At 51.7% G+C, this 26,867-nt stretch overlaps 1 protein-coding gene across 1 annotated transcript; it reads right to left on the minus strand.

Annotated features, from left to right (window-relative positions):
• Positions 1 to 1,803: 1,803 nt before the first annotated feature.
• Positions 1,804 to 25,515, minus strand: Cd5 (CD5 molecule). The gene is made up of 11 exons (XM_015987304.3): positions 25,217 to 25,515; positions 14,827 to 14,865; positions 10,748 to 11,056; positions 10,305 to 10,367; positions 9,491 to 9,841; positions 7,248 to 7,535; positions 5,893 to 6,018; positions 5,252 to 5,305; positions 4,169 to 4,288; positions 3,488 to 3,579; positions 1,804 to 2,541 (listed from the first exon to the last, which is right to left on the minus strand). The coding sequence occupies exons 1-10, from the start codon at positions 25,266 to 25,268 to the stop codon at positions 3,491 to 3,493; spliced, it is 1,491 nt and encodes a 496-aa protein (XP_015842790.1). The 5' UTR covers positions 25,269 to 25,515; the 3' UTR covers positions 1,804 to 2,541; positions 3,488 to 3,490.
• Between the last annotated feature and the right edge of the window lie 1,352 nt (positions 25,516 to 26,867).

Consider the following 26,867-nt stretch of genomic DNA (forward strand, 5'->3'; position numbering starts at 1 on the left):
AGGGCCAACTTTTCTAAGAAAGGACTTGGAGAGGCACGTGGTCTGGTCACTGCATGAGGCACCCTGGCTCTCTTCCCTTCCTTCCGGCTGCAGAGCTGAGATGCATCGCACACTGTCACAGGCCCTCCCTCCTCCCTCCTGTGAGACATCTACCACATCACACAGGCCTCTTGCTGTACTTCAGCAGTGACGGGCTCTGAGCATAGAATGGGGCTGGAAGAGACCTGGCCTGGAGACCCCCTCACTGCCTGGGGAGAGCTTTGAGATGTCCTAGCTCTGAGGCAGGGATTGCTGCCTGGTCGTCTAAGGGAGCTTCCTGGTTGGCTTTCAGCTTTTTTGAGCTACTGTGAGGAGAATGTACTAGAATTCGCTTGTACACAGGGTCCTTCAGAGGTTGTCCAGTAACAGTTAGGAAATGGGCAGGAAGGTGGGGGCCTAGGAGTAGGAGGGTCAGACCCCACTCTGTTCCAGTGGGCTGTGATGTAGAATGGACACTCCCCAAGGCAGCCCAGGGCAACCTTGGTGGCAGAGGGAGATGCTTGCCATGCATTCTCCAGTGGAGGAGCAGTGCTGGCCTGGGAGCCTGGGGGTCAGGTCCTCCAGCTGAGCCTGGGACTTGACAAGAGCCATAAGGAATGATACTGTTCCTACTGGGCTGTGTGACCGAGCAGGTCTTGGTGGGACATACCGCCCAGGCCCACTAGCTTGAGAGTTTTATGTGTGTCCCTATCCGGAGGACGAGGTTGACGTTCGTTCTTCCTCAGTCATTCTCCACCTTCTTTTTCGAGACAGGGTCTCTCACGGCACTTGAGCTCTCTGACTGAGGTAGGCCAGGCAGCTCTAGGGGTCTGCCTGTTCCTGCCTCTCCAGTGCTGGGACTTTAGGTGCTCGCCGCTGTGCCCAGCTTTTTACGTGGGTGCTAGGGGTCTGAAGCCAGGTCCTCGTGATTGCATGGCAAGCATTGTGCTGACTGAACCATCTCCTGAGCTCAACAGTCTTCTGAAGGTTCCTTTGCACTCAACTTTCTGGTGTGTGTGTTTCCCTGCCACATAGGCTGTGGAAGCTTTAAGCCACTGGTAGGCAAACGAAAGAAAGGCACCTATGGGAGATACTGGCTGCCTTGGGTCCCCCTTCTTTCTAGTAACACCCTCTTAGCTCCCTTTGATGGGGCCCCTCATCCCAGTAGGTCTGAGCAGATAGGTAGTAGTCCCTGTTTCTGGGTTCCTAGCATGGTGAGTGGCAGATATGTGACTGTTAGAACAGGCCTGGGGCTGGAGAGATGCCTGAGGGAGTAATAGTGAACACTGTTCTTGCAGATGACCAGAGTTTAGTTCCCAGTGCTCATACTGGTGCCTGTTCAGTTTAAGGGATTCTGGCCTTGTACATTTCCACACAAAGACGTGCCTATCTACACATAACTAAAAATGAAAAGAACTGAAGCCTGGGTGGGCAGGGGGTGTTGTAGGAAGGGAGAGCACTGAGCAGACTTTTCTAAATGATGGTGCCTATAGCTCCCTGGTCCGCCTCCCACTTATTCTAGTGACTCCTCTTTGCTTTCCCAGAATTGGCTGCTGTGGATGGATCACTGATACCTGTGTGCCTAAAGGCTTCATGACCAAGGCACAGCCTATCCCTGGGTTAGACCTGGGGGCTCCTGGTAGATGCCTTCCCCTTGCCTGTAGTCAGGGAGACTCCAGATCTGAAGAGCAGAGGAAACTGTTTGAGTTGAAGGGAATTATTTAAACCCTAGGAACATACCAGCTCTGTTCTCCAACTCCTTGGTTTGAAGGTTAGCTGAAAATATCTGAGCTGGGGATTTCTAACCTTGTGAGGAATAAAAAGCCTAATGGGTGAGGATTGGCTGGATGTCCCTTTCTGCTGGGCTCTGGTGGGGGCAGGGTACCAGTGCTCTTGCTGGCCAGCAAGCCTTGCCCTCTGGAGGGGAAGGCCTCTTTGGATGAGGGATGGAGAAGGTGGAAGGCAGGGAAAACCAGCTTCTCTTTGGCTCAGGTGTGCAGCCCGTGGCTGGTGGCTACACAGGAATCGTAGGTCCCTCATCAGAAGGATCTGGAGGGTGGAGCCCTGGACACAATACGGTAGTACTCAAGTTCTTGGGAAGTAGAAAAAATTATTTACAAAGAATATATTAAAATTACACTTGAGAAATAAACTCCCACGCAGGTGTGCACTGCCTCGTCCGTCATTCTTTCAGGGCGTCGGAGTCTGAGGAGAAAGCCGACTCCACTGGTCCCTGCTCCCCAAAGGATGGCAACTCCTCTGGATACTGGAGTCTTTGCTCGGAAGGACTGGCTGCTTTTAGGCTCTGTTGAGTGTTGGCACTTGGAGGAGGCAGCCGGGCTGTCACGGCCCAGGGGGGATGTAGGAGCTGGTCTGACATTGCAGGGCCCAGGATCTTTTCCAAAGGACCTTGGCCTCTGTCCAAGTTCTGGCTGCAGTGGAAATAGGGGTGGCACTCCAAGTGGTGAATAGTTCCTCAGGACAGAGGGGACCTACTTGGCCTTTTGTTGCTGGTTCCGCATTCTGTGAGATGAAAGGACACATGTCAGAGCATAAACACTGGCACTGTGGAGGGGAACCAGAGACATGGGGCATGCATCCTTGCTTTGGGCCCATCTGGGGAAGCTGCTGCCCTGTGCCTGGAAGTTCTCCCTGCTAGAGGCGTCGTGGGTCTGAAGGGTGTGATTTATCACCAGCCCTTAGGGGTCTTTGTGCTGTGTTATGGGAGTACATGTGTGCACTTGCATGCGGAGCTCAGAGGACAGCCTTAGGGTCATTCTGGAGGCACCTTCTACTTTCTGTTGGAGACAGGGTCAGCCATTTGGCCTGGAACTTTGTCACACAGGCTAAGCTAGCTGGCCAGCAAACTTACGGGGCGGGCTGTCTCGTCTCTGTCTCCACCTCCACCTCCCATCACATCACGGCTGGGATTACGAAGTTCATACCATGACACCCAGTTGGGTTTTTTGTTGGTGGTGGTTGTTTTTTTTTTTTTTTTTGCTTTTGTTTTTCTCAAATACGGATTTAGGATGTCGAACCCAGGTCCTCTTGCTTGTAAGCCACTACTGTGCTGGCAGCGTTCTCCCCAGCTTTCTCGGGGATCTCTTCTGGTGGCTTTTCATGATGTAACTTTACAGGATGCCTTTAGAATTACTGATTCTTCTGCAGTTTGCCCAGGTGGCTCCATCCTCTAGATTGTGAGGTGGGGTGGAGTGGGGTTGTCTGTCTGTCTGTTCTGAGACAGGGACTTGCTGTGTATCTCTGGCTGGCCTGGAACTAGTTATGTAGACTGGGTTCACCTCGGACCTGTGACTCTGCCTCCTCAGTGCCTGCCTGACAGACCTGGCTCTTCCCCTTTACAGGAAACAAGATGCCTGGCACTGTTGTCCCTTACGGACAGCGGAGAGGCTGGGGCCCCAGGGCTGAGGGCAGGTCCTGGGTGCCAAGCACCAGGCAGGGGCAGGCTCACCTTTTACAGTCTCTGCGCCACGTGCAGGTCGTAGTCGCTGTCAGAGGAGTTGTCCGGCTGGGTGGAAGAGCGGTGAAGGGCCCCTTCCAGAGCTGGAGAGAAAAGACTGATTGAAGGCGGCCTGGGGGCCACACAAGGCCCCAGGAGCTGCGTGGGTTGCAAGATCACAGAGACTCTCTGAACTGGTGACAGCCCTGTATCAGTTTTGATCAGACTGGCCAAGTGTTCGCTAATGATGCTAAACTCCAGACCCCCTGGGACTTAATTGTGAGTGCCTGTGAGGAGCCAAGTATTGGAGGCTCCTGTGGACCACTTAATGGCTCTGTCCTGGCTCAGAGAGAACCGAGGGGCTCATTTATCATCCAGCCCCTCAAGGCCTGCAGGCAAACAGGCCCATTAGGTCACAGCAAGGCTGGGGTTAATGGCATCCATCCAACTGCATTCTTCTCTCTAGATTAATGTTTCAAGGTCTCCAAGGGAAAGCAGAGGCCTATGAAGGCTGTGTTCCTGCCACCGCCCTGCTGGGACCAGCTGTTAAGCAGGCAGTTTCATCCCCCACCCCCTGGGGCCTCCCTTTCCCTCTTTGGACAAGCACAAAACTTCAAGGTTAGCATACACACACACACACACACACACACACACCGCCCCCCCCCCAGCCTCCACCCAGTTCCCCCACCCCACCTGGATAAGCAGACAGGTGGGAGTTCCTGGGAGGCTGGCTGTATTCGTTGTCCACATGAGAGGCTGTTGGGTTCTCAACCTGGGACCGGACAGTTGCCGTGTGGCTGCGATGGAAAGACACTAAACAGGCACAGGAGGCCAGTGGCATTGTTAGAACCGATGTGCTGTCCTTCCCAAGCAAGATGCCATAGCTTAGCTTCCTGTCTCCATGAGGTCATGGGAGGGGGTAGTACATTTCTCCCCCTCCTTTCTGTCTGGGGAGATTCATGCCTGCAGGGTCAGCCTTAGGCTTTCAGAGCAGTCTGATTGGTCAGGAGAGGCCTCCAGTTGCTCAGTCAGCCATCACACTCTTACCTAGCAGGGAGCTGGAGCACAGATGCTAGGGAGGCACTCCTGTGCGTCAGGAGCTGCAGGCCTTTATATTACTATAAACCAAACAGAATCTTCTAGAAAGATCTGGGCCTGGACATGGAAGGGGAGAGGAATAGAGTGCATGCTTCCATCTATTGGTGTAGTTCTGAATATGGCTAGGAGAGAATGAAGGCTGGGGGTGGGGGTGGAGGGCTGGCAGAATCGGTATATTCTAAAACCGGCACTCTGAAGTTGTTCTGTGCTTAAAATCAGCTTGGCTAGTCCTTGGTCATGCCTCCCCACTTTGAAGAGGAGCCATACAAAAGGTTCTTGTAAGTCCTGAACTAAAGAACTGCATAGCTTTGCTAACCCCTTTTTACAACAGAATGAATAATCCCCATGAACGTCAGTCTGTCAGTCATCAAGTTGGGGAAGGCTGCCCTGGAGGGGTGAAGGCTGTGGGGGCCTCTGCTTAAGTCAACCACAAAGCAAGAGAGCAGAAATACCATGGTGTCTGAGGCTCAAGAGGCAGAATGTACAGAACCACTTGCCCCTAGAAGAAGCCTCAGCCTTCTCTGGTGTGGGTCCATCTGTTGGCCACAGTCACACCATAGTGAAATGTGGTGAAGAGCTGAGTCCTCTGGCAGCTGCTGGTCTGCTGTGCTCAGCAGAGACCTTGACTTCTGTGGCCTAAGTCCTGGGCTGAGGAGACCCACCTCTGGGGACACTTACTGCTCTGGTTCACTCCCGTGGGACCAATCCACTGACGCTGCTTCTTCTGACGGACTGGACAACAGACAGGAAGCTCATGAGGGCCAGATGATGGTAGAGGAGGGGAGGTTGTGGACAGGGAGGCAAGACTGCTGGGGACCCCCACTGCCTCACTTTCTAACTGACTAGGGAGAGAGATGGGAGCCATTGGGTGCCCATAGAAATGACCACAGGGTTTATTTAGAACCAGAATTGATAACCCTAGAGGGCAAAAGGGACCCAAGACTGCTTGCTTTGTTCTCCTTCATCCTTGTTTGCCTTGGATAATTTCTCTAAGGTCTCAAGGCCAGGGAGGCAAGCCCCTTAATTTATAAAGTATGCATCTGTCCATTCAATAAATGGGGAAACTGAGGCTCAGATAGAGGCAGTAGTCAGGCCATTGGTAGCTGTGGAGCTGGACTTGGGCTACATCTTGTGACATGAGAGACTGTGCTGATACCATGTGGCCACGGTCTTTATCAACTGCAGTAGGCTTTTGCCAATCTGGGGGCCAATCAGAGGGTACAGTTTGTCCTGACTTTCTGATACTTAGGCAGAGAAGGGCCAGTGGGCAGCCAGGGGAGCTGGGTGGTAAAGGAGGAAGGCTCGGGTTTGGCGCCTACCTTTCTTCACCAGCTTCCTGTAGATCAGAGGCCCGCACATGACCAGCAGCACCACCAGGAGTACAAGGGTCAGGATGATGCTGGCCACAGTGCCTGCGGCCAGGCCTGCTGGGTTTGGGTCTTGGCCTGGACAAGGGAAGTCTTAAATCAGCCTCAGCCCTGGGGAGCAACTCGGAAGGCAGCAACTGCCTGGATTCCCCTGGTACTTTGGCACCTCCTGTGGACTCACCGGCGTGTTCAGAGGGGGGCTGTCTCTCTGGTCATCTCGAGGAGTCTTTGCCACCCATACATTCGTCTACCACTTACTACCTTCAGTGACCAGCAAGCTACTGTTTGCTACTCTTGTTATCAGCTGTTAACTTTTTTATCTTTACTGTTATGACTAATCAACTTCCTATTATCTACCATCAGGAAGATGACCATACATGACCACATATCAAGAACCAGCCAGCCTTCTATCTATTCAAACATCCATCATCCATCCATCCATCATCCATCCATCCATCTATCCATCCATCCATCCATCCATCCATCCATCCATCCATCCATCCATCCATTCATCCCTTCATCCATCCATCCATCCATCCATCCATCCATCCATCCATCCATCCATCCATCCATCCCTTCATCCATCCATCCACCTACCCACCCACCCATCTGCTTATGTAGCTATCATCCATCTATCCATCTACCTATTCACTGACCCACCAATTCATCTGCCTATGCAGTCATCTAGCTACTCATTTGTCTGTCTGCCTTTCTGTCCATCCATCCACTGACCTATCCATCCATTTATTTTTTTTTAATTTATTTATTTATTATGTACACAGAAGAGGGTGCCAGATCTCATTACAGATGGTTGTGAGCCACCATGTGGGCGCTGGGAATTGAACTCAGGACCTCTGGAAGAATAGTCAGTGTTCTTAACCTCTGAGCCATCTCTCCAGCCCTATCCATCCATTTATACACTCATCTATCTACTCACCCATCTACTCCCACATTTATGTCACCCACCCATGTACCTGTCTCTCTTTTACCCATTATTCAATTACACTCCTGTAGTGAACATGTTCCATGCACTCCCTGATTTTCTAGCTTGCACCCTTGGAGAGCAGGAGATAGAAGGGAAGGGAGAGTTCTGGCATCTGCCAGTGGCCCGACAGTGATCCATTTGGGCCTTGCCTGGTCCACTCATCATTGCTATCTGATTCTTGCTTCCAGAACCCCATTTACTGTTCTCTTTCCAGCTTTTATCTCTCTTTCAGATCTGTACTTTAGAGATGTGTTCCCTGACTAGGTCCTAGAGGAAAAGTTTCTAACCGCTCTCCACCCACGGAGGGCTGCAGTCAACTCACATGTGACGAACACCCTCTTGCAGGGTTTTTTTTTCTGAAGCTGGTAACACCGAGACAGCTTTTCCTGGGTACAGACGAGCCCCGGGGAGGTCTTGTCAGCATCCAGCGCATGGAAGGAGATGAGGTTGCCACATTGCTGCTCCTGACACAGCTCCTCCCACCGTGCTGGACCCCTGGCCACAGAACTGTCGCACAGGGCAGTCCATTGTGATCCCTGGCGCACCTCAGCGATGCCCTCACACACGCCACTGCCCCCCACCAGGCGGCTCTGAACCTTGGGCTGGAAATCTGCAGAGGGGAAGTGATGGTGAGGTGTCAGGCCTGGGGGCCTTGGCAGTGATGAGCACTTCAGGGAAGATGCTGTCCTTTTCAAGAGCCCCTCCTGACCTCCTTCTCAGCACTTCCCCTGAGCAAGCTCTGGTCCCTGGGGCCTCTGGGCAAGTGGTGGGTGGCAGCTATCTCAGTACAGTGGAGGCAGAGGAGCTGGCAGGGGGGTCGTGTCTTTTTACCCTCTTGCCATTCCTTAGGAAGAGGGAGGGCTTTCTAGAAGGAAGAGACAGACCTGGGGACCAGGAAGAGCTGGTGTACTTCATAGGTGGGACAGAACCAAGGAATTTTGCTGCCTGGGCCCTGAACCCTGTAGGGTTAGGCTTTTGGCAATGAGGCCAGGTGCCTGGAGAGGTATTCATGTCTGCTAATCAGGGTGGTGCTTGGGAATCTGTGGCAGAAGCTACTACGCTTGATTTAAAGTCAATAGTGAGCTCATCATCTTTGGCTAGTTTCCATGGCAACACCCACCTTCAAAGCCCTAGTGAATCTTCTATTTAGAAGAAACTTCAAAGCAAGACCCTGGGCATGGCTTTTGCAGGTTGTAGCCTGCATGAGAGCTTGAGGGTTCATAGCTGAGGGGTAGGCGGGACTGGAGCCAGCCATGGGCCTCTCATCTGAGCCAGAGAACCTTGGGGACCAATTTATATAAGGTGTCCAGTGGAGTAGGCTGTGCTGCTTGTAGACCTTATAGTCCAGAGCCATGCATCCTATATTTGGGTAGGAATCCCGAGGACCTGCTGAAACCGGCTCTTGTTGGGAGTGTGGGGAGGGGTGAGACTGTCTCCAGGTGACATGGGTGGTGCCTGTCTAGGACCACACCTTGAGCAGACCAGGCTTAGAAAATCGGCTCTGGATTGACACTGCTTGGGGGCAGATCTCAGCTAGTGCTCTGTGATACCAGGAAGAAGCTGAGCTTTTCTGAGCCCTTTCCTATGGAAAAAGAGAGAAACAGTAGTTCCCACTCCCAAGGCGGGGATGAAAACTGAAAGATGCCCAGCACCAAGTAGTCTGGTGGGAACAAAATCCAGAATGCATCAGGGCACTTCTGGTGACCCGGACCCACCCCTTCCCAGGCGGGGCAGTTATTCTGTCTTGCTTTGGGCTGTGGTTTCTTCTACTCTGTCCCCAGTCCTGGTTTGGGCCCCTAGAGTCTCACAGGTTCAGCTTTCCCCCTCTTCCCACTTCAACTGCACGGCGTTGCCCGTCTCTCTAACTGCACCTGCACCGGCGCTGCGGTAACTGCACCTGCACCGGCGCTGCGGTCTCTCTAACTGCACCGGTGCTGCGGTCTCTCTAACTGCACCGGCGCTGCGGTCTCTAACGGCACCTGCACCGGTGCTGCGGTCTCTCTAACTGCACCGGCGCTGGGGTCTCTCTAACTGCACCGGCACTGTGGTCTCTAACTGCACCGGTGCTTCGGTCTCTCTAACTGCACCGGTGCTGCGGTCTCTCTAACTGCACCGGGCGCCGCTCAGGACTCAGGAAGAGCATCCTTTCAGGGGCTGCCTCTGTAGCTGTGCTCTGAGCTAGCCCTTAGGGACCTCCCATGCCTTACGATCTCTCCAGCCTCTTTTCTGGTGATTTGAAAACTCCCTGTTGGTAAAGGCTACCTCTCCAGTTGCCCCCAGGCCTTTACCTAAACCTAAGCCTTGGCGCCTCTTCCTGCTAGGATCCCAGCTGACTCCGCTTCTCCAGATGGTAGCTCCTTTGGGCTGGCAGGGGTGGCCTTGTAATACCTGAGCACCACCTAATCTAACTTGTCCTGTTTAGAGAAGGCCATGAGCTCAGGCCTCAATGTCTCTTTCATCCCCTTTCAGGCCTCTCATAAAATCTGGACATCTGAATAGGGCACCCCACATCCCCACTCCAAGGCAACAGATGGCCTGATGGAGTGTGCTCAGTTTCCAGCTTACCGGAGCAGATGACCGACAGCGCCTGGCCGCCCTCCTGGGGCTCCTGGGGCGACGTTTTCTGGAAGCACTGCCGCATCGAGGCACAGCTTGCATTCCGTGCCTCCCATCGAATTGGCAAGGGTTTGGGGTCCGTCAGCTCTTCAGGAGCTGGTGTTTCTGCCGCCTCTGGCTCTGACATATGTGCCAAGAAAGATCCACACTGCAGAGCATCACAGATGAGGTTCCCCAGGCCCAGGGGCCTGTCCTTGGCCTTGTAGAGGATGGTGCCACCTCTGCTGCCATTGTAGAATTCCACCACACCCGCGCACCTCAGGCCCCTGTGTCCTGGCACCAGCTGCACTCTGGGAGGAGCTGGAAGGGGAAGGCATGTCTGAGTGTGCTTGGCTTTGGGAATGCCTTGCTGCTCAGCACCAACATGTGAATGCTTGGGAGGTGGGGGTCCCAGACATTGCATAGGACACACCTGAATCTTTTCCACTGGGATTCACATGTAACCGGGCCTCTTGGTTTTTGTTTGTTTTGGTGACTCAAAGAAGTTAATTAGGGCTATTTACAGGAACATGCATACCTTACCAGTGGCCATAGCACTGAAGAAAATGTCTCCCCCCACACCATTAACTGTTTATACTTCCTCAAGGAGGGGTGAAGTTCATGGGTCCCACCTCCCTCCATTAAGGAGTGTTGACTACCTAATCTTGTGCAGGTAATCACAGCTCCTGTGAGTTCAAGAGTGCAATGGCTATGCCATACCTGGTCCTTGGGTCTTTATTGTCTGGTTCAGTCCCTTCCCTCTCCTGCCCAAGAACCCTCTTACCTGTGGGCTCTGGCGTGGTGGTAGGTGGGGTAGTTGTGGGTGGAGGTGTCGTCTTCTGGGGCTCTGGAATGAAACACACAGACGAGGGTGGGAAATGGGGAGCAGAGAGAAGGAGGGGGGACCTGGGGTGGTGACAATGTGAAGACACGGGGCTTGTGACCTCAGTGCCACTTGTTGGCAAGCTGACTGCCCCCCCCCATCCTGCCTCTCAACTCCCTGAGAGGTGGCAGTCCTACACATCACAGTCAGGAAGAGGGAGGCCCGAAGGACAAGGTTGGCGTTTGGCAGAGCCCGGTCCTGCTTTTCAGTCTTGCCAGCCAGACGCAGCACCTTTTGGCTCACCCCTTACCCAGGCCCTCTCCTGCCCATAGTCAACTGGGAAGCCCTTCTCATCCCCTCACCCTCGCAGGCCTCAGCCCAGGGTGCCACACGGCATCACCCACCTTGGCAGATCAGGCTCAGTGGAGGGCACCTGGCTGGTGAACTTTTGCTGCTGCAGTTGGAGAAAGACAACGGGGGTCCGTGGCAGAGGACCTGATTCCGGGGTGTGTTCCATAGAGACACGTGGTTGAAGACCAAGGCAGCGCCGCATCCCAGCTGCTGGCACAGTGCAGAGGCCTCCTGCGGGATTCTCCAGTGCTCCTGGCTCCAGCCCCAACTGGAACTGCACACAGTGCTCCTCACGCTGCCCCTCTGGACCTCCAGCATACCCTGACACTTGGAGTTGGAGCCACTTAGTGTCACCTGGAGACCTGGGGGGTCAAAGAGGTAGTGGGGGGTGTCGGGATGGAGGAAGAGCTTTCCTCAGGGCCTTAGCTCTTGCTTCCCCTTCTGAGTTCCCCTCTTTTAGAACGCCACAGAGGCTTCCTAGAAACTCAGGCAGGGCGCTCTGTTGGCCCTACGCTGCGGCTCAGAGTTCTGAGCTTGAGGGAACCTTGGAGCTGTGGACAAAATGTTCTCAGCACTTTCTGTCCAACACAATCCCCTCAATCTTGGAAATTCAGCTTCCTAATATGTGGTGTGTACTTGTGTACACGCGCGCTTGTGTGCGTGCTCGGCTTATGTCAGGGGTCAGAGGTCAGTTTTTAGTGTCATTCCTCAGGAACTAGCTGTCTATCTTGTTTTTTTGAGACATGGTCTCTCCCTAGGAGTTGGACTTACCAATTCATCTAGGGCTGCTGGCCAGCAAGCCCTTGGAATTTGCCCATCTCTTCCTGCCTAGCACAGGGATTACAAGTGTCCACCATGCCCTGTTTTTTTGTTTTGTTTTGTTTTCTAATGTGGGCTCTGGGGATTGAACTCAGGTCCTTGTGCACAAGTACTTTACTGGACTGACCCATCTTCCCAACTCTTTCTCCCAAGATCTTTCTGTTTTAGCATTTAAAATCAGTCGTATTAGCTGGGTGTGGTGGTACATGTCTGTAATCCCAGCACTTGGCAGGTGGAGGCAGGAGAAATAGGAGTTCAAGGTCATCCTCAGCTACGTAGTGAGTTTAATTTGAGGACAGCCTGGGTTGTAGGAGAGCCTGTCTCAACAAAATAAAATATCAAAAATCAATTGTATGGAGGCACAATTTTCATGCAGTGAAATACACTCGTTCTAAGGGTTCTGTTCTGTGGGAGTTGACAAATATCTACAAGCACACAGCCGCTCTGTGATCTAGATACAGAGTCTGTCCATCATCTAGACACTTCCTGCTCGCTCCTCGGCAGCCAGTTCATTTCCCTGGCTCCAGCCTCAGGCAAGGACTGCCCTGCTTTCTGCCATGAAAGATTAGTCCTGACTGCTCTACAGGGCGACACAATTGAATCAAATCACAGAGCATCATTTGCTATGGCCTTTTGCCCTCTACGGATATTTGAGGCTTATGTGTGTTCCTGTGTAGATCAGTAATTCATGTCTTTTTTTTTTTTTTTAACTTTGGAATAATATTTCATTGTGTGAACTTTCCCCATTTCTTTTCTTTTCTTTTTTTTTTTTTTTTTTGTTTTTTTTTTTTTTTGGTTTTTCGAGACAGGGTTTCTCTGTGTAGCTTTGCACCTTTCCTGGAACTCGCTTTGGAGACCAGGCTGGCCTCGAACTCACAGAGATCCGCCTGCCTCTGCCTCCCGAGTGCTGGGATTAAAGGCGTGCGCCACCACCGCCCAGCATCCCCCATTTCTTTTCTATGTATCATGTGGGTTGTTTTGCTAGCCGTGAATCAAACTGCTGATAAATTTACATGTGCAGGCCAGCATGTGGGCTTGTAGTTCCATTTCTCTTGAGTAAATACCTTACAGTGAAATTCTTAGGTTACAGGCAGGCTTGCAGCTTTGTTATTTCATAGAGCTCCATGATGGGGAGAGGAACAGAGGATATCTAGAGGTGCCCCTGGGGACCCATGGAAAGTGCTTCTAGGACTGCCCCTTGGGTATTAGAATCCACAGATACTAAAGTTCCTTATGTAAAATGGTCTAGGACAAGGCAAGGTGGCACATGCCTGTCATCCCAGTGCCCAGGATGAATGACAGAGGATCAGGGGTTCAAAGTCATTTTTGGTGAGTTTGAGGCCAATCTGGGCCATACAGTTCTCAAACAAACAAACAAGCAAACAAAACAACTCCCCCAAAAGGGTGATGGGACTGGGGCTGGAGGTATAGCTCAGCGGTGGAGTGTGTGTTTGGTTTGGGATTTTTGTTGTTGTTGTTGTTGTTGTTAGGGTTTCTCTGTGTAGCCCTGGCTGTCCTGGAACTGGCTCTGTAGACCAGGATGGCCTTAAACTCAGAGATCCACCTGCCTCTGCAAGGATGTGTTTAACATACTCAAGGCCCTGAGTTGCATCCCCAATGCTATAACAACACACAACATGGCAGAGTGTCTGCCTCTGACCCACACACGTCCTTTGTGTGCTCTCATCTCTAGGTTTTTTAGAATCCTAACACAGTGCGAAACTATGTCAATGGCTGGAATTCTGTACTCTTTAGGGAACATGGACAAGAAAGGTATCTGTATGAGTCCAGGACAGATAGGCCTCACTGTGTGTGTGTGTGTGTGTGTGTGTGTGTGTGTGTGTGCACGCGCGTGTGCGCGCGCACGCCAGAACAACTCTGGGCATTTTTCCTCAGGCACTGTCCACATTTTTTGAGACAGGGTTGGTTTCCCAGTGGCCAGGAGCTTAGCAGGCTAATCTGGCCAGTGAGTCTCAGGAGCATGTCTGCCTCTGCCTCCCTCCATAGTGCTGTGATTACAAGGGCATGCCACCATGTCTGGATTTTTTTTTTTTTTTTTTTTTGAGTTCTGGGGACCACTCTCTAGTCCTCATGATTGCGAGGTAAGCATTTTACACCCTGAGCTGCCGCCCCAGATCCTGTCTTCATTTTTGATCTTCACTTGGTTGAAGCCACAGATTCTGTGTCCTCCGTCTCTCTCGGTCTCTGTGCCTGTCTCTCTGGGAGGATATGCAAGACAGCAGTAAACACAGTCGTTCCTTGAGTGAAGGGAGGGAGGGCAGGGGAGCTGCCGATCTCGTCGTCATCGGAAGCCTCGAGCTGAGCAAATGTATTACTTACTATTCACTTATTTATCCAGGACCACACCTAAAAATGAAAAGCATTCTCGAAGGCATCCTTGGCTTAGAGCCACTGGCCAGGCTGCCTTTTCCTGCCCATGGAGAGGGAAGGGCTATGGCTAACTGAGGTCACCGGGCTCACTGAGTACAGAGGACTGGTCCCACATCTAACTATTGCAGATACTTCAGACAGCAAGTGACTTATGAGAGCCTGAATGTGGGGCATCGTGCAAGGGCCCAAGTCCTGACCCAGGGCCTGCGAAGGCCCCTGAAGCGGCATGGTGGCTTTACAAGACTGTCATTTCTCTCCAGATAAATTCAGCACAGTGTTATCCTGGTTAGTGCTGAGATGGGACTGTGGCACATGAATATGGAGTCTGTCAATGTCAAAGATGCTTGGGGCTGGGATACAGCTCATCGGTAGGGCACTCGCATAGCTTGTACAAGGCCCCGGGGTTCATACCAAGCGTGGAGAACTAAATCAACATGCACCTTCACTGTGGGACTTCTCAGGGCCCTCACTAGGCCCGTGTCCACTGCCAGTCCCCAGTAGGAGATGCTGTGGGGCCCGCCCTTTGCCTGATTGAGAAACGGTGACCTCTAAGACTGAGGTGTAGACACTCGGCTCTTTGCAACCTAACACAACCTTTCCCACAGCCTCTCTGCAAGTGTCCATGACCACGGAGGACCAGAGAGGAAGCAAGGCTTTGTGAAGTACATTTGTGGGTGGGTATGTTTCCTGCCCGCAGAATGGGGCGGGGGGCATGCTAGCTAGCTTTCACGTGGTGCTTTATGGCCATGAGAGGTGCCACCTGTACGTGTACTGGCACGCTGGTGTCTCTGTGTTTCCAGGAGGTGGGGTTCACGTGGATGGAGGAGGCAGTTTTCTAACAGGCAGGTCCTCGTGTAGCGCACGAAGCTGCTGCCCTGCTGTCTCCCCGCCCCACTTCCCTTCTTCCCACGCTCCTCCTTACCTGAGTCATCCCCTTGGGACTGTCCATGGCAGAAAGCAACTGTGGAAAGGAGAGAAGGAGGTCAGAATGTGAAGTTCCCCCTTTTCCCTCTGCTCCAAGGGGCAGCAGTGGTCCTGGCTGACTGTCCACCCCACCCCACCGTCAAGGAGATTCCAGGGCAGCGATTTTCATGCCGTAGTTTAGAACCAGAAGTAGATATGGAATCAATTTCATGGGTTGCAGCCATCGATTCTCTCTCTTTCTAAAATTTATTTTCTCAATGGATACACAAGCAGAATTGATTTTTCTTTAGTGCACAGTTCTGTGAATGTTAACACATACCACGGGCATGACCCCCATCACAATCAAGATACACGCCAGCTCCATCGCCCACAGGGACGCCTCACTCTGTCTGTCCCTTTATAGAAATGCAGGCATTCCTCTTCTTAGGAAGAAAATGGAACAGAATAAAGGATGGCACCACATGCCGGCATTGGGAGGGTGGGAATTGCTTTGGAGGACAACGATGCCGAGGAGAAGGCCCAGTCAGTAAAGCGCTTGTCTTGCAAGCACAAGGACTTTTGTTCGGTCCCAGAGCCCGTGTATAAAAACCAGACATTGCGCATGCGCTTGTTATCCTAATCCTAATTCTGGGGAGCCAGAGACAGGCAGATCCCTGGGGACCATGGCTAGCCAGTTTGGCCTCAGGAAGATGTGGGGCAGGAACCTTTGCTCTTCCTCACCTGTCACCCCTGACCTCTCTCTCAGTCCTCTTCCGTTCTGGCTCCCCCGTGGGGACTGGGAAAGCCACCATGAGAGGGCCACTCACTTGGCAAAGCCACGAGGGCTGAGGTGCTGAAAGTGGAGTCTCTGGGGAACGGAGACATTTAGATCTGCCCTTTGCTGCTGCGTGACGCAGGGCTGATGTTTAGTCCTAGAAGAGCTCTGGGTCAGCAGGTCAGCTCTGTTATTCCTGCCTGTGAGCACGGGAAGCAGCTTCTTCTATCTTAACCCTTTAAACCTCAGTTTCCCCATTCACCGTGTAGAGTGGGTTATGCTGAGAGATGGAGGGGACCCCTCTATGTGAAGAGCTTAACCCACTGCCTCCCAAGTCCAGCTCGGTGCTCATAAACGGGGTTGCTGCTGTGTGGGTGGGGCAGGTGTGGCCACAGACTTCTGCGGGAGCTTTCCCAGTAGGAGGATTCAGAGGGCTTGCCCGGGAAGCATGGAGGGCAGACCGCAGAGCTCTCAATCGGCTGCACTCATAATGGATATCAGACACTTGGCTGGAGGTAGTCAGGGTCTAGGTTGTGGTTGCCTCTGGCTAGCTCCCAGCTACTCACTTGCCACTCCAAGGTGCCCAGTTTGGGGATTCAGAGGCTACCATGATTGAGCTCCTGACCTTGAGCAGCCAGACTCAGAAACCCCTGGGGCAGGGACTGGCTTTGACGATCCCAGGCTCTATGGGCAGACACCACACAGACAGCATTGGTCCTGCTCAGAGAATGTCCTTAGGGAAGACTGAACAATTGACACCAACTGCCATTCTAAAAAGGAGAGCCGGGTAAAAGTGTTTGTTATGCAAGCCTGATGACCTCATCTGTAATCCCAGCACTCCCATGGCAAGAGCGGCAAGAGCGGCAGAGACAGAACCACTCAGAAGCTCCAGGTCCAGCTTGCCTGGAATTCACAGTGCAGCAGCAGAAATGAGAGACGTTGCCTCGATAAGGTGGAAGGAGAACTGATTCCCAAAAGCTGTCTTCTGACCTCCGTGGCACACACACCCACACTAATAATAATAATAATAATAATAATAATAAATTGAGACAGGAAAGCGATCTGTTGAGAGACGGTGGCTGTGCATTCCAGGGTGTGGCCCGTTCTGCTTGACCCACACATGAACCGTGTTTTCCCTTCCCTCTCCGTCACCATCGCTATTACCATGACCACCATCATCATGCAGCTACCACTACCATCACCACTATCAGGGACTATGGGGGTCCAGCCCCTCGATAGTCCCCTCCCAGGGTCCGGGAAGAATCTACAACCACCTGATAATTAATCTTTGATGAAAAGAAATGAGTCTATGTACACGAGACTCCTAGTTCATACACTTTATTAATTCTGTGATAGTTCTCTCTCTACACAGCTTCTATTCTGCTCTCATGTTTAGCTCCTTTCTTGCTTGATTTCTCTATATTTATCTACTGTCCCCTCTAGGTTTTATCTTAATTCCTTCATCTAGTTCTGTCCCTTCTAGGTTCTCATCTATCTAGTTCTTTCCCCTATCAGCTCCTCTCTCGTCTCCTTCTCTCTCATCTGGCTCTTCCTCATCTTGTTCTTCCCCATCTGGCTCTTCCTCATCTTCCATCTCGTTCCTCTAGTCCTCTCTTCTAGCCCTTCAATCTAGTTCTTCCCCATCTCAGTTTGTTCCTCTCAAGTTCTTACCCATCTAGTTCTTCCATTCTCTTTTCTCTTCTCCGACCTGTGCCCTGGAAGTCCTGGTATATAAAGGGAGGGTCGGAGCTAAATTGTGTAAAGCTATTACTTAATGTCTACCTCTCCTAGGCGGTGTCTCCTTGTGGAATTTACCGTAAGTCAGGAGAATAACATGTGGGCTGTTATCATTGTTAGTCCTCGGAAGTTGGGCGACCACCTGGGTGGTGTTTCCTGTAGTCCTTGAAAGTGGCTAAGGGAGATATCTGATTCCAGAGAAGGCCTTTCCTGAGGCTGCTCTCCAAATACCTGGAATGTGTATGTCCAGAGAGTGATCAGTCCACACTGTTAGTCCTTCTTAGGGGAAAGTCAATTGGAAAAACTATGAAGGCACACATGATTTTCATAACAGAATACAGCTGATATATAACAAGCCAAGTAACACCAAAAACTCCTTGGAATTTGGCTTCCTCTGGAGGAATTCCCTGATCCTCCAGATAGTGACTTTGCCATAACCAGCTGAGTTCTTATGATGTACTCCTGCGGCCTGCAGCACACCACCAATGCTATCACCATTATTCTCACTACGGCCACCTCCATCTCTGCCAGAATCACCGTTATCGCCGCTGTCCTCACTATCGGCATCTCCACCACCGTCACCATCACCACCGTTATCACATTACCTCCACCACTGCTACGGCCACCACCACCTGCCCACGCCCACCATCACTACCACCCTCATCTCTGCCACCGTCACCATCATCATCATCACTACTGACATCAGCACGTTCAGTTTTCACTCTTCTGGGAATTTTCAATTTTAATTTCTCAATTCTCTCCACTGTGCCATTTGATAGATGTTATTGCTCTGGTCCCTGTTTGATAGCGGAAACTAAGAGGTGAATATCTTGCTTATACAGCTAGTGGCCAAGAGGCTGTGCTCTTCTCACTGGGCCAAGCTGTGCGCTGTGCTCTATTTTACATCAATTCTGGCATGTTCCAAGCAGTCAAGGTAAAACAAATGTGTCACGGATAGACATAGCACTGAATCAGCTGTGTGATGTTGGCATCTCACTGAGACTCTCTGAGCTCAGTTCACTCCGTCTATAAAGTGATGAAGTTCAGTTTCATTTCCTTCACTTGCCTCTTGGCCTAACGGCGGCGTGTAACCTCCAACCTGGGTTTCTAATGAGTCTTAGTGTCTGGCCGAGCAAGTCTGGAGGCATGCTGCTTCTTTGCCTGCTCAGGGATACTCAGGCTTTTCTTTGTCCACAACCCATTGTCATTCATTTTGCTGCTTCTCACACGAACCCACAAACACCCTGCTAGGCCTGAGCCCTGCAGGCTGTGCTCAGCATCTCCCTGAACTCCTCTGGAGCCACACTTCACCCCTGCCCAGTCTCTTCTGAAACTCCTGGAGCCAACCCCAACCCAGGACTCTGCTTGGAGACCTGGAGGCTGCAGGGTCGTAGGGTATGGAAGCATTACACCATCTCCTCTTCTCCCACCCACACCTCCCCTCCAAGCTGCTGGGACAGCATCTAAGGATTCCAAGGCCCTTTCCTCCCCTGGCTAACATCCTTCAAGCTCCCACAGTGTCCCCACAAAAACCTTAACAAAAGAAGACACTGTCCCTAACCCCAGTCTCTTGTCTCCACATCGATTAAACCCAATCATTTTGAGCCTGCCTGAGCTCAAAGGACTTAGAAAGAGTCAGAGGAATCCTTTAGAGCTGCTCTGAGACATCTCCCCCTTCCTCCTGCCCTGAGTACGCCTATGATGCTCACTGTGGTTCCTTGTGCTGCATCCCACAGGCTACATCTCACCACCAGTGAGTTTTATTAGCTCCAGGCAATGCTTAATGGTTTTTTCTTTTCTTTTTTTCTTTTTTTTGGGAGTGTGTGTATGCAACTTTCAAGATTTCTTTTATTTTGCTTTAAAAATAAATCTGAATGAAGCTTCAGATGGTTTTGACAATCAGGGAACCTGGCTGTGGGCTGTGTCGGCATCACCAGGGTCTCAGCCAACAGTCTATACTTTTATCTTTTGATTTGCTAGAGCCGAGGGGCCCTGCTTTCTCCCTGTGTCTCCTGAGCCCTGGCTTTAGGCACGTGATGTTTTCCTTAGCGAAACACACACATTCCCACACTGAATGGGATGCATCAGGATTATAAGTAACCTCCTGTGACTTCAAGTTGCCATCGTGGGTTTTTTTTTCTCCTTTCTTTCTTTCTTTCTTTCTTTCTTTCTTTCTTTCTTTCTTTCTTTCTTTCTTTCTTTCTTTTTCAAGACGGGATTTCTCTGTGTAGTTCTTTTGGTGCCTCTGTAGACCAGGTTGGCCTTGAACTCACAGAGATCCTCCTGGCTCTGACTCCCAAGTGCTGGGGTTAAAGGCGTGCACCACTGCTGCCTGGCTTCAAGTTGCCATCTTGTACCAGACCTGTTTGCCAGGAATTTTAAATATTTTCTGGATTTTGGGGATGGCTGACAAATGTTCGTGGTCCTCTGCAATGGACCCCCTCACTGGCAGCCAGGCTGCCACTGTTCACAGGGGTAGGTAAGATACTCTACAGGACAGAACCTGGTCCAGGGCACCTGGCGGCAAAGCCAAATTCAGTCCTCTTCCTCTGACCAGTTCAGAGTTCCCGTCTGTCATTTGCTGCCTGGACATACTGGTTTAGGATCTGGTAGGCGCCAAGGGTCAGAGGGAGGGGCTGGGACCTTGGCAATAACAATAGTAACTCATCTATTGTGGTAGGTCTCCTGCTAGCGATCCTCGATCCTCTCGCATGGAGACCTATTTCCTGCCTAGAGCCTCAAATGAAGATGCTACTGTCTTGCTCCATAGAGAAAGAACCCCTCCGCCACTCCAAATCACTTTCATGTAACTTAGAAATCAAATGACCTCTTTACCTCATAAACAGTGATCCCCTGACAGTTCATGGAGCCCCCCAAACCACAGCCATCAGTTTACACGAGAGGCTGCTAGCTTTGGGGAGGCTGGTAGGTGTTCCTCCATCCCTCATCTCCGAATTGACTGACTTGGAAGGTTCCAGAAACCTCACTATTCTTTTTTTCTTTTTCTTTCTTTCCTTTTTTTTTTTTCTCTCTCTGAGACAGGATTTTCTTCTCTGTGTAGCCCTGGCTGTCCTGGCACTTAATTGTCAGCAAGACTGGCTTTGAACTCAGAGATCTGCCTGCCTCTGCCTCCTCAGTGCTGGCATTAAAGGTGTGCTCCAGCATGACCAGCTAAAACTCCACTTTTCTGGAATAACAAAACAAAACAAACATTTATCAGTAGGGTTGCCCCTAATTTGAGGCTGTTAAAGCTTTCTGGAAACAGAGGTCAGAGGTCTCGGTAGAGCACCCGATGAAGCCTTTGGATGAAGCTGGTGCCTTTGGCTATGACCAATCTGCTCACACTGCCTCCACCCCTGCCTGTCCAGGAGCAGCCTGGGAGACGGAGCACGCACAAGGGGCAGTGGGTTCGGACTGAGGCGATAATCTCACCATTGTTCTTGCCCCCGACAGCCTCCCACTCGTGTGTGTGTGTGTGTGTGTGTGTGTGTGTGTGTGTGTGTGTGTGTGTCGGGGGTCTTATGTAGCCCAGGTTAGCCTAGGCCTCGTTATGTCTCAGAGGATGGCCTTGAAACGCCCTGACCCTCTTGCCTTCATCACTCCCGTGCTGGGATTACAGACATGCCGACCTTCACGTTTCGAAGCTCGGTACTGCAGCCCGATCTTGCCATCACAGCCCTATACAAATGGGCTGTGTTTGCCTCCACATTCCGGGGGGGACAACTGAGTTCAGAAGGGATGGTGACTTGGCCAAAGTCACAAACTTAGCTGGAGGTAAGCAGCAGTGTGCCTCACACCCACCATCTGACACAGCATGTGGGGTTCCTCTGGGTCCCCCATAGCCCAGGGGGACATGTGTATCGTGACCCAGCGCTGCCCCCAGACCTTCTCGAGAGTATGAGAAGCACACAGCTCATATAAAATGGAATATCTACATTTGGAAAACATCTGGATTCTGGAGCACGTCTGGCTAGATAGCAGAATGAGGACTCATAGAGGAGAGACGCTTCCGTTCTGCCTGGTTCTCCCGTCCATAGGCGGAAGCTGTGTCCTCCAGGAGGCTCTGAAGGCTCCCTCTCTCCTTCCGTCCATTGGACCAGCTGAGCCAAGGGCCCTCCGCTGGATTCCCCAGCCCCAGCCAGTGGCAGGCTTACTCACTTCCCTTGCCTATGTGTGAACATTTTCTCTTTTTGTAAGACCTAGCCTATGCAGGCACAGCGTGTCCCCCATTCAGCCCTCCCTTATCCTATTGCCAACCCATGAATGACCTTCTGGCACCCACAGACATACTATCATTGTCTCAGACCCACCAGGGCAGAGAGCGAGCTTGTCTCTTTGTTCTCTGTGTATCCCTAGCACATAGTAGGTACTCGACCAGCGCTTGTTGTCTGGATGGATCCATGGAAACCACCGCTATTATCTTTTGAAGTACAGCTACAGGCTCCTGAGATTCTGTCTCGTTTGGTTGTTTTTTTGTTTTTTCGAGACAGGGTTTCTCTGTGTAGCTTTGCGCCTTTCCTGGAACTCATTCTGTAGCCCAGGCTGGCCTCAAACTTACAGAGATCCGCCTGCGTCTGCCTCCCAAGTGCTGGGATTAAAGGCGTGCGCCACCACCGCCTGGCTTCGTTTGGTTGGGTTTTGAGACAGGTTACTCACTGTGTAACCCAGGCTGTTTTGGAACTTGTGATCTTTCTGTCTCAGCCTACCGAGGTCTAGGATTACCACTATGCCCAGGTTAGCCCAGCCTGTGTTATAGATGAGGAGACCAAGGACCAGAGACATTCTTGTCACTCTGGGTAACTAAGAAGAGAGCGAATTAGCGATCCTTCCCTGCCCCGCATACCAACTGCACACACGTACATGCATACCCATAAACAGAGAATTGATGCTCCTAGCTGTCCGCCCTGACTGAATTCTTGTCTGGTTACTCTAGGAAACCATCTGACCTCTTGGCGGAGCCATGTCCAGTGACCACAGGTCTAGTACCAGCCCCTGGCTTCCAGGATCAGTCAGGGTTCTGATCCTTTGTGCTTTGAGCCAAAGACAACCTCAGCTGTGTATCCTGGGATGGCAGCTCACAGCCTGTTCGTAGCTAGCACATACCCAGACCCTCAGGCCCATCTTCCCCCCATGGCCTTTACCCTGTGGAGTGCCCTCTACTTGCGCCCCTCTTCCCTCCTTTCCCCGCCTAGCTGGTTCTTCCTATCACTTGGGTTTCAGGGTGACAGGGTAATGTCATCCCCTTCAAGAGGTCCCGTGCCTGCACAGTCAGGTCTCTATGCTGTTAGTACTTCCTACTTACAGTAGATGAGACTGTTAGTACTTCCTACTTACAGTAGATGAGACTGGGGCTTACCAAACCAGCCCAAGGTCCCTCAGCCAGGAGCGGCAGAGTGGAACTCAGATTGGTTTTTGGAGTCGCTGTGCGGTCAGCCCGGCTGTGCAGTGTCTGAACTACGTCCCCAAGCCTCTTCAGTGCTCAGAAAAATTTTAAGAGGGGACGGTGTGGGAACCCCTGGCTGACACTCTAACACAGCCATGTCGTGCACATCTTCATTCACCGGGCTTGGGGTGTCCCCAGCCCTGGACCTTGAGCTCTGTGTATTTGCTGACGGAGGCTTCTCCTGTAGCCATGCCCTGACATGTGGGAATGGCTGTGGGGACCTATTACCCCTCTGGAGGCAGTGGGGCTGTGTGAGGGCAGCAGTGCTGGGCCAGGCTCCCCATACTGCTTACCATCTGCTCTGCCTTGGGTTTGCCAATCCTGGGCCTCAGTTTTCCCTCACTGTAAAATGGGGTGATGTGCCCACATACTTTCTGTACTATACTATTCAGGAGCTTATGGGGGGAAAAAAGGCTTTAAAAGGATTTCATAAAAGTCAGGCCTGGTGGTACAGGCCTGTAATTCTAGCTACCAGGGAGACTAAAGCAGGGGAATTGTAAGTTCAAGGCTCTCCTGGGGTATGGCGTGAGTTCAAGACCAGCTGGTCATTGTATGGAGAACCTACCTTAAAAAGCTTAGGGCTGGCCGGGCGGTGGTGGCGCACGACTTTAATCCCAGCCCTCGGGAGGCAGAGGCAGGCGGATCTCTGTGAGTTCGAGGCCAGCTTGGGCTACAGAGTGAGATCCAGGACAGGCTCCAAAGCTACCAGAGAAACCCTGTCTCAAACAAACAAACAAACAAACAAACAAAAAACGGCTGAGGGCCAGCAAGATGGCTGAGCGGGAAAAGGTGCTCTCTGGCAAGACTAATGAGCCGAATTCCGTCTTAGGGACTCACATGGCAGAAGGAGAGAACTGATTTGTAAGTTGTCCTCTGACCCAGCGGCACGAGTGCGCGCGCGCACACACACACACACACACACACACACACACACAGATAAATGTCTAAAAACATATTTTTAAAGTAAAAACTGTCAGGATCTTGCTCAGTGATAGCTTGCCCAGCATGTGATGTGATGTGGTCCAATCCTAGGACCATAAAAATAACAGAAATAAAAATAAAATAAAATTGTGAGCTGTGCCCACCCCAACCCCCCCCCCCCCCCCCCCCCCGCCAGGGCACCATGGAATTACTTCCTACCTATAAACTCTAACAACACACAGGGACCATGTGCTCCCGGCCTTCAGATGATGCCCCTACAGGGGGCGGGGTGAAGGTTTGCCTTCATCTTTTCTGGACTCTGGGTTCCGTGGGGCTGGGGTACCTGTCAGTCTTTTCAGGAGCTCACTCCAGGCCCAGTGGGGAACCTGGGTAAGTCTTAACTTCCCTGTGCATGGGTCTGAGGCTACAGGAGGGCTGGTTGGGGGGTGGTAAAGGCTTGGCTTCTGGGATCCTCAGGACCAAAGGGCCATGGCAATGTCCTGGCAGTGTCCAGGAGTCTATCCAAGGCTTGTCAGGAAGGCACTTTGTACCTCTTACTGTCATATATACAAGGGTTGTGTTCATGGGCATCCAAGCCATGGTAACATGAAGAGGGCATGTAGAGAACACACAGTTCTCATACATGCACACATTCAAAATTCTCTCTCTCTCTCTCTCTCTCTCTCTCTCTCTCTCTCTCTCACACACACACACACACACACACACACACACACACACACACTCCCATCCAAACTCACACTTTCCCGCACTCACTCACTCACTGGTAGTTGTAGGTGCAGATTGGGTACCTGCAGCCTCAGCCTCTTCTCTGCAAAGCCATCTCTTCCTCCCCGCCACACCTAGCACCCAGCAGCCTTCCCCGCCACACCTCTTGAGTAGCCAGAGACATCAGTTTATACCCCTGCTCCGACAGGTCGACATGCTGTGTATGGGAAGGTCTCATGATCAAACTTGGAGCCCAGGGCTTGGGCCTCCAGGCGTAACTCCCACAGCATTCCTCTGTCTAGTCAAGCTAATCTCCCCTTTCCTGATGCCACTGATGGCCCACCACCAGGGCCTCAGGTCTGGATCAAGATTCAGGAGTGGAAGACTCCTTTAGGACTGGCCCAGGGCTGCTGTTTGAGCTTGGCATCTACTCTTCCGCATCCTTATGAAGGGACCATTTTGCCTCAGCCTGCCTGCCTGAGCATCCTCAATATCAGCTTTCTATTTCTGGGCGGCACACTGCACGGGGTGGCTGCATAGGTTGGGAACTAAATGCCCTGACTTCTAGCCCAAGGCTGAGGAAGACAGTGAGTCTCAACAATACAGAGAGAATCAGGCTGGGCAATGTTGGGGAAGAATGGGCACGCAGAGCCCAGCTGAGGCTGGGGAGTTGACCTGGGCTCTGGGACCCTAAACCTCCCTGATATTGTACATGTGCCCAGAATCAGCCCTGGGAAGAATTGAGATCGCTCCCTGTACCCCAGTGTGCCCAGGTATCGTGTCTGGCAGTACCTGGCAGAGACTCACCCAGTGTTCCCAGCAGGCATGCAGTAGCCAGCAGCGCTTGATGGGCGTCCATGGATGTGGCCTTCTGCTGCTTTGGCCTCAGTGAGCTCGGCAGCCAGCCTGTAAAGGTGTCTGTCTCAGTGTCTCACTCTCTGGGAGGGAGGGGGCACCAGCAGAAGTGGAACGGAGAAGCACGGAGAGGCAGGCAGTATGGGCCTACGTCACTACCATCTTGTTTGAAGTTGAACTGTCAACTTCCTTCTGGTGAAACCACCTGCCCCAATTTGAATGGAGGCCCGAGCCTGTCGGCTTCCTGCTTGAGATGCTCAGAGTTGGGATAGTACCCACTGGCCATGCTCATGCGTGAACGGAGCCAGGTGTCCTTGTGGGGTGGGACTGTGGGGCAGAGAGAGGTGGGGACTCCAGAGAGAGGGCGTCTTGCTCTGAGGAGGGCTGACCCGAGGTGAGAAGGGTGGACAGGGCGAGGGCCTGACACAGGAATTTTCGCCAGGGTGTTCCGAGTGGGGCTGGGGCTGGGAGAGGCAGGAAGAGGTCATGACTTCAGGTCTTATTGCAGGATTAGTGAGGAAAACTCACGTGGAAGCCCTGTCTACCCCCTCTGCCCCCTCATGGTGGAACAGACTGGAAGTCTGTAGTCTGCATTGAATCCCCGTGTCAGTGATTTTCAACCACAGTTCCTCAGGTGGTGATGCCCCCAACCAGAAAATAATATTTTCGCTGCTTCTTCATAACTGTAATTTTGCTACTGTTATGAATCGTAATGTAAATCTCTGTGTTTCTGATGGTCTTAGGTGACCCCTGTGAAAGGGTCATTGGACCCCCAAGGGGTTTGATCCAGAGGTTGAGAACTACTGCCTTAAGGGAAATTAAAACAAAACAAAACAAAACAAAAAAAACAAAAAAACCCCCAAAAAAACCAAAAAACCAGGGTCTTGTTAGGTAGCCCATACTAGCCTGGAATTTGTGGTGATCTCCTGCCTCAGCTTCACAAATGGTAGAATTAGAAGTGTGAATTACCATGCCTAGGAGCCCATGACTGATATTTTACCAGCAAGTACAGCAAGGAGAGTATCTTCATGAAAGATGGATTTGTCCCAGTGTGTGTGTGAGTGAATGAGAGAGAAACGGAGATCTCGTGTTGGTGTGATTGGTATGATACCCCCATGTTGGGTGTGTGGTCTCCATGTTAGGTATGAAATCTTCATGTTGGGTGTAAGATCTCCATATTATGGTCTTGGGAATCTGGACTCATTCATTCATTCATTCATTCATCAAACATTTACTTTGTGCAAGATCTAGAAATGCAGCCCGGTGGTGGTGGTGGTGGTGGTGGTGGTGGTGGTGGTGGTGGTGGTGGTGGTTGGGGTTGTTGTTGTTGTTGTTGGTGGTGGTGGTGCACACCTTTAATCCCAGAACTCAGGAGGCAGAGGAAGGAGGATCTCTTTGAGTTCGAGGCCAGTCTGGGCTACAAAGCAAGTTCTAGGACAGCCAGGGTTACACAGAGAAGCCCTGTCTCGAAAAAACAAAATAAAAGAACAAAACAACAACAACAACAACAACAACAAAAACCAACCAAGCAAGCAAACTAAATAAAACTAGAAATGCAAGGAGGAAAGAGAGAGGCCCAGTGCCTCCCTGCCGTGACCAGGGG

This window comes from Peromyscus maniculatus, chromosome 1 (assembly GCF_049852395.1).
Source record: "Peromyscus maniculatus bairdii isolate BWxNUB_F1_BW_parent chromosome 1, HU_Pman_BW_mat_3.1, whole genome shotgun sequence".
Taxonomy (NCBI): Eukaryota; Metazoa; Chordata; class Mammalia; order Rodentia; family Cricetidae; genus Peromyscus; species Peromyscus maniculatus.